The 15767-nt window shown below is 42.8% G+C and overlaps 1 protein-coding gene across 2 annotated transcripts in view; it reads left to right on the top strand.

The window, feature by feature from the left end:
• Positions 1 to 15767, top strand: part of WWC2 (WW and C2 domain containing 2) — a 166409-nt gene that overhangs the window by 139862 nt on the left and 10780 nt on the right. For both annotated transcript variants that reach the window (XM_027122583.1, XM_027122584.1), the window contains 8 exons: positions 221 to 301; positions 395 to 481; positions 2796 to 2988; positions 4208 to 4372; positions 7789 to 7910; positions 9756 to 9954; positions 11511 to 11675; positions 13240 to 13332. In XM_027122583.1, coding sequence (XP_026978384.1) covers positions 221 to 301; positions 395 to 481; positions 2796 to 2988; positions 4208 to 4372; positions 7789 to 7910; positions 9756 to 9954; positions 11511 to 11675; positions 13240 to 13332 — 1105 coding nt within the window. The remainder of the gene's footprint in view (positions 1 to 220; positions 302 to 394; positions 482 to 2795; positions 2989 to 4207; positions 4373 to 7788; positions 7911 to 9755; positions 9955 to 11510; positions 11676 to 13239; positions 13333 to 15767) is intronic.

Here is a 15767-nt window from a genome sequence, read left to right on the forward strand (position 1 = left end):
CCGTGTGGCTTGCACAGTCTTAGTCCCCTGCCCAGGAATGGAACCCGTGCCCCCTGCTTTGGGAGTGCAGAGTCCTAACCACTGGACCACTAGTGAAGTCCTGAGGAATTCTGTTAGTTCAGGTTTCCATTCAGAATCAGTAAGTGGCAGACAGCAATCGTAGCTCTGCACGTTTCCGTTCACGAACGTTCACCTGCACCTGCTGTTTCCCTGCCCCCAGGCCCAGTGAAGTCGAAGATGTCCTGTACAGTGAGGAGGACGTCGCCGTCACGGAGACGGCCCAGGTGCAGATCGGACTCAGGTGCGGATGTGCGCAGGAAGGGGCGCGTCTCGCCTCCGTGCGGTGACAAGTGGCCCATACTCTTCCTTATCTCATCAGCTTCTCTTTTGACAGATATGATGCAAAAAGGTCAAGTTTCATGGTGATTGTAGCACAACTCCGAAATCTTCATGCCTTCCTGATACCTCACACTTCAAAAGTGTAAGTAAAATCAGTGGAGGACAAATCAAAGGACTTAAGATCGTCCATATGAGAATTTTCCATCGTAACGTAGCAATTCATCCAAGTGAAGATGTGGGAAAGACATGGCAGGGCCGACTGTGTCTTAATCGGCACTAGATAAAGACGAAGAGGGGGTGATACGGGCCGATCCCCTCCTTTGGTTTTATGAACCATGCAGGGAGGAGGGAGGGCATATGGGGGAGTGGCTTGATCACCCCAGAGAGCCCGCTTCCCAGCACTGAGGTTAGGGATACCTGTCAGTAGCGTTCAGGGAGGACCGGCTGGTGATACCATCCGTGACTTCCCCCTCCTGATAAGTATGCTGAGATCTCGGAGCACACCGTGGACAGCCTTTTAATCTTCGAGTGGCCTGTCAGGGAAAGGACAGATCCGCCAGGGATCGAATGCGTGAACAGGGAGAGCCAACCCGCAAGTCCAGGCAAAACTACAGAATCCCCCAAGAACACGCACTTGCACGAAGCCCCTGATGTCGGGATGGGGCTGCCGGCAAACGTCCCGCCCCTGCCAGAGCAGGGCGCACGCAGGATGTCACAGGTGGCCTCCAGAGTGCGAGGCCAGGCCTCTGCTCCTGGCTGCCCTGCGGTCGCTCGTCTGCCTGGCCTGACCCTTCCTGAGCGCATGGCAACGTGTTCTTAAACCCGTAACGAAAGCCTCAGCCTAAATATTGACACTGCTCAAGACGACAACTAGCATGAAATATCCTCAGAGTCGTTCTTTCTTTCTCCTAACGTCAAACCTGTTTTTTTTGATTATTAATGACGACAAGCAGAGTTGATGCGTCAGCGCGTTGGCGGCGGCCACAGGGTCTCTGTGAGTGACCCCCAACCCCCTCCCCAGCAGCAGAACAAGAGGAAAAGCACCCCAACTTTCCTTCCCCTATGCCTTTGGTTCCTAACCCTGTAAAGTCTCACTTTCTTCACTCGGAACCATTTGAGGATGGTGTAAGTGGTTAGGCCACCGGGACAAGGTGAACTGAGTCTGGAGAAACAGAACATCCCGTCCCTCCCGCCCGCCTCTCTAAAATACCTCCCTTTGTTGCTTTTCCATGAAGGCAGGGAAAGAAGATTTCTTCTGCTGCATCTCCAGCCTTAACGACTGTGGCCCAGGGTCCACTAGGATTTTAATGCTGAATCTCCATAATCAATGTTGATACAAACTACGGAAATAATGTGGCCTTCCTCAGTTCTTCATGTGCATTTACAGTTTTTATAATTGGAGAAAGATGCTCTTTAGAATATGAATTAGAAAGCCTGGAAATGGGGGAGTGGGGAGGGATTTAATGGGTGTTCTCTTTCTGGTATTTAAAAGAAGATACCTCATGCTGTTTCCAGGAATTGTCAATCCTCGTGTAATGTGTGCTCAGAAAACTCACTTTTAAAGTAGTATTACTACCAAATGTAAAAGAGATAGCTAGTGGGAAGCAGCCCCATAGCACAGGGAGATCAGCTCGGTGCTTTGTGACCACCTGGAGGGGTGGGATAGGGAGGGTGGGAGGGAGACGGAAGAGGGAGGGGATATGGGGACATATGTATACATATAGCTGATTCACTTTGTTATAAAGCAGAAACTAACACACCATTGTAAAGCAATTCTACTCCCATAAAGATGTGAAAAAAGAGAGTAGAAAAATAAATAAACAAAGTAGTATTAGAAGTTATTGTTTATCTCTGACTCTTCCTCAAAATATGACAAAGCATAAAACGGTTTGTCATATCTGAGACTTCTGAGATGGCTAGGCAGTGCTTTTTTTGAACTTTTAAAATTCATCTGTTTTAAATTTTCTTAGCAATGTGCTACTAGCGTTTCTTTTCCTCTAGGAGGATAACGTGTTCCATTCCTGGGGAATGACCGTCAGCAGGTCTTGTTTAATATGCAGGATGAGTGTTCTTTGGGACAAAGTCACCCGTGTCTACTTGGTGTGTTCCTGCTTTCCCAGGTTCAGGTGGCAGTCACTGTGGAATGGTCAGGACACGGGCAGGTGGGACGTAAATCCGTCTGCCCCGTGGTCTTCGTTCCTCTCACTTCCCTACCACGTGCCTTTGCTGCAGCCCCGGGGCGGGTGGCAGGCTCGGCCTTGCATGATCGGAGCACCGGCGGGTTAAGAACAGAGCCTCCGTGCCCCTGAGCATGACGACCATGGTGGCAGCAGAGCTTTGGGTTGAGACGAAGTCCGTGTCCCTGTGCTCCTCTCCCAGGCAGATACTTTCAGACACCAGCTGTGAATCCAATATAATTGAACCAGTGAAATCCATTTCATCCTTGTTCTTTGCAGATACTTCAGAGTTGCTCTGCTTCCCTCCTCAACTGATGTCAGCTGTCTGTTTCGAACGAAAGTCCATCCAGCCGCGGAGTCCCTGTTATTCGGTGATGTGTTCAGAGTGGCCATCTCCCAGACAGCCCTGCAGCAGAAGACGCTGAGGGTGGATCTGTGCTCTGTCAGTAAACACCAAAGGGAAGAGTGCCTGGTAGGACTTTTCATCATCTCCATCATCAGATAACACTATCGGCTATTCTGAGAATAATTTTCTAGTTGTTATTTTGCCAGCCTCGATACTTCTACCGATCTGCCCAATGCCTCAGACACACCCAACAGTGGCTTCATTTTTTATCTGAAGTAGTGATTTCTGGTTTCCATTCTCTTATTCCAGACCTTTCAAATTTGCTTAGAAATTATGATTCTCTGTAAAATCTACTTTTTATTTCTAACCTTTAGATAAAGAAGAGCTTTGGCCTCTGTTATGACCATCACTGTGGAGTATGCTTATTATTCCCAATACGAGTCTGGTGCTGGGTGTTTTGTATACATTATCTCATTTAATCCTCTTGACAGTCTTATGAAAAGGGTATGATGACCCCTATTTTCAGATGAAGGACTGCTTAGAGAAGTAATGCATCCAGGGTCAGACAGCTCATCAATGATGGAGAGATATCAAAGGGACATCCCACACCTAATTGACTGCTACAGATTTAAGCAGGACACTGAGTATAGTTCCTTCATTCAGCTCGTTCTCCCAGCCATGGTGTTAGAGCTTCTAGGAAGTCTTAAGTGTTACTGTTTAGAGCAATAGGATATTTAAATACTAATGCAGAAGACTTCACACATAGCTAATAGCAAGTTTAACACATCATTGCGCACAGTGACCAGAGCAGCATTACATAAGGTGTTCAAACAGGTGTCTAGAGGTGTGCCCAGGTGTTCAAGAAACACTGCAGTCTCCAGTTGAAACCCGTGTAGTCCTAGGGTCAACCGTAATCCCGATCTAAAATCCAACCCTGGGGTTCTTTTGTGGTCCACTTATACACAGATTTTTTTTTTTTTCACTAAATTCACACTATAGTACTACATGATCCGTGGTTGGTTGAATCTGGGTATGTGGAACCTGACACGTGGAGGGCCAACTGTAAAGGCAGACGTGGATTTTCGACTGCAGGATCGGGGGTGTTGTTGCCGTCCCTAACCCCACACTGTTCAAGGATCAGCTATATTTCTTATTTAGTCACACCGGAAAATATAAGACATTGCCAGGTTTTTAAAAAAATCCACCAGTGCTATATATATCATGAGTATTGCTTTTTTTTTTTTTTAACTTGTCCAGTAATCTTAATTATATCAGAGGGAGCAAATATGAATTGAAACATTTTATTTTCTCTTGTTTTTTCTTTCTTTCCTTTCATTTCACATAGGCGGGAACTCAGATCAGCCTGGCAGATTTACCCTTTTCCAATGAGATTTTCACTCTGTGGTATAACTTGCTTCCTTCAAAGCAAATGCCGTGCAAAAAGAACGAAGATGAAACTGAGGATTCAGTATTTCAACCAAGCCAGCCACTAGTCGATTCTATAGACTTGGTGAGTCAGAGTTGGAGAAACACATCTCATTAAGACCTTTAGATCTGCAGCCCATCTGAAATTAATCTTTGTGCAAGGTTTGAGGTAGGGGTCAAGACTGTTGTTTACCCATATGATAGCCAGTTGACCCAGGGTTGTTTGTTGAAAATACTTCCTTTCCTAGCTGCACTGCAGTGTCACTTTTGTCATAAGTCAGATATCCTCTATGTGTATAGTCTGTTCCTGAACTTTCTATTCTGTTCCGTTGACTTAGTCATCTATCTCTGTAGACAGTACAGTCATCTATCTCTGTAGACAGTACTATGCTTTTTCAAAGTGAAGGCTTTCAATAATTCATCATTTAGAATGGTTTTTCTGAGGCTGTTTACAGATAATTGCTATCAGATTAAGGAAGTTTCCTTCTCTTTCCAGTTTGCTAAGAGCTTTATTATGCATGGATATTGAATTTTATCAAGCATTTTTACTGTATCTCTTAAGAAGATTACGTGGTTATCTTCTTAACATTATTCTGTTAATGTAGTGGATTATACATTGATTGACTTTTGAATGTTAAATTGCCCTTGGATTCCTGGAATAAAACAGACTTCATTGTGGTGTATTTTATATGCATTTTTATACATATTCAATCATAGAGAATATTGAGATTTGCATGTGTTCCGTTTTAGTAAAAGTTCCATGTGCTCTTGAAAAGTGTGTATTTTCTGCAGGTCAAGTTTGTTAATTTTACTTTTCAAATCTTCTGCATTTACTGATTTTTCAATTTGCTTATTTTATCAATTATTAAGAGGTATAATAAAATCTCCAATTTGTGATTATAAATGTCTCTTTCTCCTTTTAGTTCTATTAATCTTTGCTTTATGTATTTTGTATCCAGGCTATTAGGTGAATATAAATTTAGCATTATGTTGTATCTTTCTGTTCAACTGACCTTTTTATCATTATAAATTATCCCTCTTTGTCTCTAATAACACTTTTTGTCTGGTATCAGTAAGGCTGTATCAGTTCTTTTTGGCTAGCATTTGCATGGTTCACCTTTTATTATTCTTTTACTTTCAACCTTTCTGAGTTCTTATATTTAAAGTGTTTCACGTGTAAGCAGTACATAGTTGGTTTTGGTTTCTTATCCAGTTTTTAAATCTTCATCTTTTAATTGAAATATTTCATTTATTTACACTTAATGCTATTAGTGATATATTTGGCTTTGAACCTGTCATCTTACTCTTTGTTTTCTTTTAGTCCTATCTCTGTTTCTTTTTTTCCTTCTTTTGGATTAATCAAGTATTTTAAAATTTTGGTTTTTCTTCTCCTAGACCATTAGTATTACAGTCTTTTCTTTTTTGCTGTTACCCTGATGATTACATCATGCATCCTTGACTTAGAAACTGTGTTAAATTAATGCTTTTGCTTTTTTTCAGACAGTGCAAAGATTTTTTTTAATTGAAATATATTTTAATTAATGTATTTTTAATTGACATATATACACTAATATGTATAAAATGGATAACTAATAAGAACCTGTATAAAACAATAAATAAAATAAAATTCAAAAATTCCAAATTAAAAAAAAAGCAGCTGTTGGATTGCCTAAGGTAAAACTCATGGATGTATAATATTCTCTCCTGTAAGATTACTTACAAGAGTAATAGTGCTAGGGAAAATAGGTAGATGCAATGAAAAACAAAGTAGGACTCAAAGTGAAACATGTAAAAATTTAAACAGCCTGATATTTTAAAATTTCTATATAATAAGAAGGCTTCATTGACGTGTGTGTGTGTGTGTGTGTGTGTGTGTATGTATGTGTGTGTGTGTTTAACAAGCAACACTGCCCAGTGGTCTAACAGTGTGGAAGAATTGACACTGATATGCCATCAAACAAACACCTTTCTCAAGACATTTTCATTTGCTCCATCCCTAAAAAAAAAAAAAAAGAAAAGAAAAAGAAAAGAAATACATTATTATTTTTTTTTTTTGATGTGCAAAGATTTTTAAAGACTTAACTCCATGATTCCCTTTCCTCCTTGTGTGCAATTATTGGTCATATATTTTAGTTACATTTATTCTAAATCCCACAAGACATTATTATTATTGTTTTATTGACAATCAGTATTTATTTAGATTTTCCTATATCTTTACCCTTTCTGATGTATTCTTTTCCTTTCTGCATTATTGTGCTTCCAGTTTGGGTCATTTTCCTTATGCCTGGAGAATTTTCTTTAGTATTTCTTTTAGTATAGGTCTATCGGCATCTTTGTTTTGATTTCATTTGTGAAGGACTTTTTTTCCTGCGTATTCAGAATTCTAAGTGAATAATTATTTCTCTGAACACATTAAAAATAACATGTCATCTGGTTTCCACTGATTCTGTTCAACTGATGGAGGAGTCTAATTGTTGATCCTTAAAATGTATTACATCTTTTTTCTTTCACTGTTTGTAAAATTTCCTCTTTTTCTTTGATTTTCAGCAATTTCACTCTGATGTGCTCATGTGTTTTTCTTTGTGTTTATCCTAGGGAAATTCTCCATTGTTTCATCAGTTTTCTTGAACATATTAATTCTGAAGTTTTTAATTCCTTTTCTAAATAACTGTGGTGTATGGATCACCTGTGGGTCTGCTTCTTTTGCTTCTTATTTCTCTTGGCTTTCAGTCATTGGGCCCTGTTTCCAGTGGAATGCTGGATATTATGTATGGATTGTAGAGGATCTGGCTGATAGCTTCCTCCAGAGAGGATTTAATATTCTTGTGGAAGGCAGATGACAATATGGGCAGATCACCTGGATCATTTGAGGGACCTGAATTCCAATTTTTCTCTCCCTAGGACCATGAGGCCACTGAGGTATCTGCTTACTGTTTAGCCTCCTAGCAGCTGGTTTTGCTTTCTCAGCTTCTTGCTCTGCACGTATGTAGCTTAGGAAGGGCAAATGTCCCAAAAGGAATATTGTGCAGAACATTGGGCTCACTCCACAGTTCATTTTCTCTGGCCCTTTGAATGCTGGCTACCTTGTCACCAACTCAGTTTTCATCTCTGCATCCTCCCATCACTGTCACAGCCCTGGGCAGCCACAGTCTGTCAGCCTGTGTGCCTCACCGCTGGAACTGAGACATGCCCCCCAGGGGAGAAGAGTGGCAGTGATGGTCCCTTCACCTCCTTGCGTTTCCCTTTGCCCTGGGATCTTGGTCCTCGAGTGCTGATTGCCTTTGTTGCTCTCCATTGCTTTAAAACAGCTGGAATTTTTTGTGTGTTTGTATTTTGCTTTTTATTTTACTTTATTCAGCCTTCATATGGATTCTCAGCAGGAGAATTGGGTCTCATACCTCTTCTTTTTCACAACTAGAAGCATAAGTCCCCATCCGATAAGTTTTTCAATCATTTCTTGAAGTATGTGGTGTTCATTGCCCTGTGTTTTACTTTCTCCAGGATGCAGTGTCAGCCTTACTTGCAAGAACATCAGCTGAACTGTTGGCTGTGGAACAAGAATTAGCACAAGAAGAAGAAGAACCAGAGCAGGAGGAAGAGCAAAGGGGTCCAGATGGAAATTGGTAAAACAGCGATTTCCTTTTGCTACCGGGATCGCAAAGAGGATGTGTTTAGATTCTCAGAAGAAACTTTCAGGGAAACCTTTATAGGTTTAGATCTTATTCTGGAATTAATGGAAAGTAGCACAGCTTCAGGGGGCTGCCCCTAGGGAAAGTCTTTCCTTGGTCATTAGAGACTTGAAAGGGGTAGTGGCGAGTTTGCGGACAAGCACATGAGCGAGATTCTTGCTTCAGTAATCTTGACACTATTTCTTGGGCTTTTGTTTGGTTTTAAGTCTAAACTACCTATTTTGAAGGGTATGGTAGTTTATTTCAGAGACATAGATAACTTTAAAAACTGACTCTTTTTCTGCAAATGACCAGAAGTACCATTTAGGCTCTGGGAAGTCAAAGCAGATATTTAGAAAATAGCTTCTGAAGAGCTCTTTTTCTGTTTGTGGCCACTTTCACCGTCTTTTTCTGTTTCCTTCTTATTTTCCATACCTCATTGTTTTTAAAAAAGAAAAAAAGGTTATTATAACGTTTGTCTAGATTCACATACGTATAAAGAACTATCGTTCCAGGTTTGCACTGTTTTCTCTAAAACAAATTTTAGTGAATGCATGTTTTTTTAGTATATATGTAAAGTCATTTGGATTAATTTTGTATGTATCGTTGCTTATTCTGTTATGTTTCAACTACTGTTGACACATATATGCATATACATATATAGCAGCATTTGTGTTTATGTGTGTATATATAAAACTTCTTACAAACTTAGAGTGACAAGATATAAATAACAAAATTGTGGACATTTGGAAGGAACAGCGTACTATAGTGATGTGAAAAGCAGATATACTTTGTTCTTATCAAAAGTCCTTTATAGTGAATAAAGTTCAGAGCACCGAAAAAGAAAAGTAAATATGAGAGTGATTATGAGGTTCATCATATCTTGAAATACTGAGCCTTCCTTGCATATGTAAAATACGTAACTTGTTTCACCCACATTTCAAAAAATGCACTTAGAACGTAATCTAAAAGAATTGTTAACTTACAGTCCTCATTGCTGATCCCCCCGTGTTCATTTCATGACCAGGTGTTTAACAACTAGTCTGTTCCAATCTGGCAGTATATCACCAGTCACAGTTAAAGCTTGACTTTTCATTATCAGTGGAAAAAAGTGTTCCTATTATGAGAATATGAAACTCAACAAAGCGTGAGATATTCTTCCCAACCTGGTCCTCTTGCTTTCCTGTCAGTACAGTTTATACAGAATATAAACCGCATTTGTATTCTGCAGCCTCACCTGTAGTGCCACCCAAGCCCAGGCCATGGCTTTCGTTAAAGACAAGATCATAGACCCTTCAGAGTCTTCTGTTAGTTCAGTAGTAAGACTCCTCTACCCAGGGTTCCACCTCTGCTAGACCATGAGCACAGTTGATAATGGATATTTCTATTCACTCTTAGCAGAGAGTCACTGCATTCTGTTGTTTGAATAATTTTACAATAAATGAACAACTGATACCAAATTATATTATAGCGAGTGTCCGTATTTTCAAACCGTGGGTTAAACTTTATATGTGATTTTTTAGCGTACTTCTATTTAATATTTAGGAATTAGGTCAAATTTCATGAATTTAACTTTTCAGTTCGAAATTATGATGATTTTGCTTCAGATTTCTGGAGAATAGGGTGATAATTTTATTTCTCATGATCATTTTAGTAGAAGTTCCAGCCAGAGAACTGGCTTGAATCGTGATGTGTGAGTCTGTTCATCGCCCAGATAACGGGTTAACCTGCCCAGGTTGCACTGATCACAGAGCACACCTGCTTGACCCTGAACGGTATTGTGTGTTGTTTCACCCATAGGTTAACCATGCAGAGAGAGGCCTCTGATGAAATTGTGGCTGAGGAAGGGGCTGAAGTGAAATTGGCAGAGGGCAGTTGCTGTGCAGAAGACGTCAGCTCACGCCCGAGTGTGCCTGAGATGAACGAGGACACGAGTAAGACAGAAAACAACTGTGCCAACGACCTTGGGAGTCAGCCACCTGCAGGAGTGCCCGCCCTGGTGAGTGTTCTCTGCTGTCCCCTCCTGAAACTGGTCTCCTAGAGGCACCACACAGACCAAGTCTGTCTCTTCAGCTATAACTCCATGTTAGGATTTTGTGCCAAAGCTGATCAGGATGGGCGTTTGTGGGAGTAGACCATAAGAAACATTGTAAATGCCTTAACCTTTTCAAATGGGCCCCAAATATTCATTCTCCAATTAAGTTTCATATAAGAAGATAAATAGTGGCGTTTAGGGCTTCCCTGGTGGCACAGTGCTTGGGAGTACGCCTGCCGATGCAGGGGACGCGGGTCCGTGCCCCGGTCCGGGAGGATCCCACGTGCCGCGGAGCGGCTGGGCCCGTGAGCCATGGCCGCTGAGCCTGCGCGTCCGGAGCCTGTGCTCCGCAACGGGAGAGGCCACAGCACTGAGAGGCCCGCGTACCGCAAAAAAAAAAAAAAAATAGTGGCGTTTATCTCTGTAAATGTTCTGTGAATATTTACTGAAAGCATTTTCAGAATTTCCTGAATAACACCAGGATGCCTACTTAATTGTATTAAGCTTCATAAATGTTATAAGTTTATTTCAATTTCAAACATGAGGTAAACGTGTGAAGCTCACTTTGGTTAGATGGGGCTCTGATTGAAACCAGTTCAGGAAGGTGGCGCATGACTCGGTTCAGGCACAGATGCCATGTTACTAAGCAGGTAACTTTGCTGGTTGGTGACAGACATGTTGAGACTGCCATCCCCAAAGGGGGAAACTCATGTTCAGGATTTGAGGATGCTGGCAAACTTGGGAGTTTAGAAAATAACAGTTATTTATTTCTAAGAAAAATAATGTTATACCCTGACTGAAGACTTCATGTGTGTATATATATATATACACATACATACATACACACACATATACATACATACAGTCGGCCTTCTGTATCTGCGGTTTCTGCCTCCACGGATTCAACCAACCGCGGATCTGATTCAACCAACCGCTGATAGTAAACAGTACACGATTGGCTGAATGCGAGAATGTGGAGCCCCAGATACAGAGGGCCAGTTGTGGGACTTGAGCACCCACAGAGTTTGGTGTCCGGAACCAATCTCCCACGGATACCGAGGTATGGCTGTATATATAATTGCATGTTCTGCGTTAACCTGAGGTTTAACTAGTGTATTTTCATTTTCTTATATTTAGTTACTTTTATCGTTTACTCTGAAAAAAACTAATCAGAAAGTTGAATAACGTTTGATGATGAAGAATTCTCAAATAAGGTTCTTTATAGAAGCACATTTACCCTCTGTAGATCTAAAGCTTCCTTTTTTAAGGTCTAATCTGTTAGCAGTGGTGCTGCCACTTATAGGTAACCCTGTTGGACAGTTATTATCCTACCCTACCTGAGGGTAACTTCCTAAGAACTAAGTAGAAAACCACCTTCCCATCAGCAGAAAGACAAAGCCTGTCTCACAGAAGTGGTCCTGGTGCTAGATGAGTCTCTTGTAAGATTAGGTATTTCTTTCATACTTAGAAGAAAGGAGCAAGAAACGTCTCTCCCCTCCTGACAAATTACTGACTTCTAGGTTGATAAAGAGACAAATACCGACGAGGCGGGCAGTGCCGGTGTGGCGGTCCGCCCCAAAGACCGCAGCGGCCTGAGCGCCCGGCAGCGCCCCTTCGTGCGGAGCAGCGTGATCGTGCGCTCGCAGACCTTCTCCCCCGGCGAGCGGAGCCAGTACGTCTGCAGGGTAAGGCGTCTGCGGGGCGGGCATGTGCAGGGTGTGAGGCGCACAGTGCTCTTAGGGGGCTGCCGCCTCTCCCCGCCCCCTGCCAGGGAGTGGCCCGTTAGTGACAATAGACAGTGCCAGGGGATCTTGAAGCTCGACTACAGATTCTAATGGCTAGAAATGCCGTAAAATAAAATATAAAATATCACACTCTTAATCATTCTTTTTAGTTTGGGTGGTGGAATATTTTTCTTTCCTCAAATTTAATGTCTCTTTGCTTCTAATGCCATTTATTTGGCAAATAAGTGACATTAAGGACCAGGCTGCTAAGTCTGTCTGGACCTCAGTGTGTGTTTAGAAACTTAAAGTGACTCAAGATTTATGATGTCTTGTATATTTCTGCTGTGTATCATGCATGCTTCAAACCATGTTAGTCGGGCTTCCCTGGTGGCGCAGTGGTTGGGAGTCTGCCTGCCAATGCAGGGGACAACGGGTTCGCGCCCCAGTCCGGGAAGATCCCACATGCCGCGGAGCGGCTGGGCCCGTGAGCCATGGCCGCTGAGCCTGCGCGTCCGGAGCCTGTGCTCCGCAACGGGAGAGGCCACAGCAGTGAGAGGCCTGCGTACAGCAAAAAAAAAAAAAAAAAAAAAAAAAAAAAACATGTTAGTGCTGCTGAGTCAAAGATTGTGAGTTGGGTTTTAGGACAAAAGTCGCCTTTACTAATGCCTCCAGACACTGAATCAGATTCCTGGTTCTGTGGAGAATATTATGTGATTTGCATCAGTTTACCAAATTCTAGTTCCATAAGTATTTATGATTTATAGTAATTTAGGTTTAACATTATAAAGTGGGTTAGAAAATACTTTCAGAATTCTAAACTTATTCAGTTCACCAAACATTTTATTAAGCACCTGCTATTTATTAAGCACATTGCCGGATCCCTGGGATTCGTCCATGAACCAAAGACCAGAGCCCCCTGTCCTTGCGGGGCTTATGCTCTTGTGAGTTGAGCCAAACACTAAACATGATGAGTAAACTGTGAAGTCTCCTGGGCAGGGACCAGTGCCAGTAGAGCAAGTTAAGAAAGGATGGAGATGTTGAGGATGAGGGTCGCAAATTTAAGTAGGTTCAGGGTAGACTTCACTGAGAAGGTGACGTTTCAGCAAGGGCCTGAAGCAGGTGAGGGAGTGAGCGTGGCTGCCCGGGCTGGGCGTATTCCCAGTCGTACATGCTGTGACTCCACTCTGACCATGAGCTCCGTGCATTACACAGACCTTTCTTTTAAAGAATGGATGGTGCCTATTAGCTAAAAATAGAAGGGATAATTTTATTTCAAAATGTATATAATTTTCTCAACAAATGACTTATGATAACTGTAACCAAAAGGCAATTATCTAAAGAAAATCAAGTTACTTAAGAAAAGCAAGAAAACAGGGAAAATTTTGTTTGGGGAGGATTTTCTTAAAGAAATAAACTACCTTCTTTCTGTGATAAAGTTCTCAATTCCAAGCTTCCTCTAGCACATTGGTACGCACTGATTTCCTTTTCTTTTCTTTTCTTTTCTTTTTTTATCCTTTGTTGCCAGTTAAATCGAAGTGACAGTGACAGTTCAACCCTGGCTAAAAAGTCACTATTTGTGAGAAACTCCACTGAACGGCGAAGTTTGAGAGTCAAAAGGGTATGTATTCCCTCAGCGGCATCCCGCTGTCCTGGACCCACCCAGCGTCTTGCATATCAGAACGTGAGCACCAGGACTGCTGGGTGTCCTTGCTCCGTGCTCTTGGGAGCTGGGATGAAGCCACTGGGATTACGGAGACACAGCTGTTGTGTCAGTTATGGAGAAGGATGTGCTGGAGAGCGTTCGTTCATCGCCGGTGTGGAACCTCTGATAATGAAGGGTAAATCCACTTTGCAGCGTGGATGGAGACGGGCCTGCCGAGTCGGGGGGAGCATCTCTGCTGCCGGCTGCCTGGTCTCCACACCACAGCCAGCTCTTGAGCAGCTATGGGGAGAGTGTAACACCCGGTGCCTTTCGTGAGGGGCAGACGTTCTGGAAAAGGAGGACACGGTTTTAGTAGCTTGCTTAAAAACAGATATTTTTAGAAGATTAAGATTAATGTAGATGGAAAAGCTCAAGCCAGGTTTTCCTGGAAGCCAGAGGTCTCTGGATGAACTCGAAAGGGACGAATTTTAGATAAATTAAAAGGTTGGACTGTTCAGAAATTCCTGTTTATTTACCAGCAGCTGAACTAGTAATGGAAAGTTATTTGTTTACTAATAATTTGTTTTGTGCTAATTTCCGAAGCTGCTTTATTTCGGTTTAAAGCATGGTGTTCAGTAAAAATGCAGCGCTGTGCACACTAAGCTCTGCAGTGACGGGCAGGACCTCCCTGCCTGGAGGAGGTCTTCCGAGGGCACACGGGCGACCTGGGTGCAGATAGAAGGGCGGAGTGAGCTCACCTGGTCGGGAGAATCAAAAACACTTCGTGGGGAAGGTGTCTGGCCTTGACACCCATATAAAATTTCTAAAGAAAGTGGTAGCTTTGTTTCAGGGATGGAGCTGGATACTGGGTGCTGTTGGATGGGTACTAGGTGGCCTGACGTGGCACAGGGGCAGGGAAGCACATTCAGGGGATGAGGAAGGACCCAGCTCGGCCAGGCTTGGGCCCCGTGGGTGGGAGTGGAGATTGGAGGGTAAGTTGAGTCACTCTGGTTTAGTGTCGCTGTAGGCAAAGTACTGGATATGTGACTGGGCAACATGTAACTTCCTGGTTTAACTTCCTAGTTACTTGACAGTCCTAAGCATATTTCTTTTTTCTAAAGGTAAATATGCAGGCATTTCTTTAACCTCAGCATTTTCAGGACCTTTTGAAACACAGATCTTTCAGATTACAAAACTTTGTGCTTTAAAAGCACCTAAATTTCCGTCATCTTGAATGAAAATTCGTCTCAACTCTTTTCTAAGTCCCCCGCATTTTTAAAAGCACATACTTTTAGAGGATGGTAGCACTCTTCAGAGAACTTTTAACCAGCAGTGTTTATGAATTGAGTGGAGCTGAAAAACAGTCGGGTTACTGATACTTAGTTTAATCCTGAAACATTGTTTAGGAGATCGCTGTTAATAGCTTTTAAAGTGGGCAGATAGAGTTTGGTAGAAGTGAATGGGGAAGGGTGTTCTGATTTAGGAGTTATAGCATGAGAACCACGTAGAGGTGAAGAGAACAAAAGCATCTCCGGAGATCAGTGGAAGGCTCCCTGGCTGGGAAGGTGGCAGCCCGGCCAGCGAGGCATGAGGTTGGGGGGACCCATCGCCACATCTCCCCCCAGTTCAGTGACACCACACTGACAGCCTGAGAGCAGTCATGGTGGGGAGCATTGACACCAAGGAAATGGGCAGAATCTTACAAACCAGCGAGCCCGCTGTTACACACTTAACCAGCAGGCCGTGCCCACGGGAGCCTTTAGAAAGCCTCCATGTACCTGACAGCTGGGAAGGATTTCTGATCTAGAAAACATGAGTAGTACAGTCGAAGAGAGTGTGTGTCTAGATGATTCTTCTGTGTAATCAGTTTGTTAGAGCAGAAGTTGAACAAAGGGAAAGCTACTAATAAGAACATTAGAGAGTGTTGCAGCAGGATATGTTGGGCAAGGAGAAAGAGGAATCCGAGGAGACAATGAAAGCTATTCAGACCTGGGCTGCGGCTCTGAAATGAGAAGAGGGACAGACAGGCCTCTCCTTTCCGTCTGTCATGAGCACCACCATTGTTCCAGACCTTCCAGCTGGAATACCTGTCAGGTCTGAGTCCGTCTGTCTTGTATCAAATAGTACCCGTCTTTATTAGTAATCTCTTATTTTCCATTCTCACTGCCAACAGTCCAGGCAAGAAATGCCCTCCTTGTTTCCCTCTGCTCAGGGAGTCCTGCCCAGCCTCGTTTGAAGGCCTTTCCTCAAGCGAGTCTGACCCAGCCCTGAGTGATCTCTCCCTCCCCTGACTTCCTGGGACACAGAAGCCGCTGCCAGCGGACATGCATTCATACATATTCAGTAATTATTTCTTGATAAGTGGATAAGCTTGGCCCCAGAGAGAGCACAGTGATTCAGGGGTGAAAGTA

The sequence above is a fragment of the Aethalodelphis obliquidens genome, unplaced genomic scaffold (genome assembly GCF_003676395.1).
Source record: "Aethalodelphis obliquidens isolate GAN/ISIS:26980383/991018 unplaced genomic scaffold, ASM367639v1 scaffold25, whole genome shotgun sequence".
Classification (NCBI taxonomy): domain Eukaryota; kingdom Metazoa; phylum Chordata; class Mammalia; order Artiodactyla; family Delphinidae; genus Aethalodelphis; species Aethalodelphis obliquidens.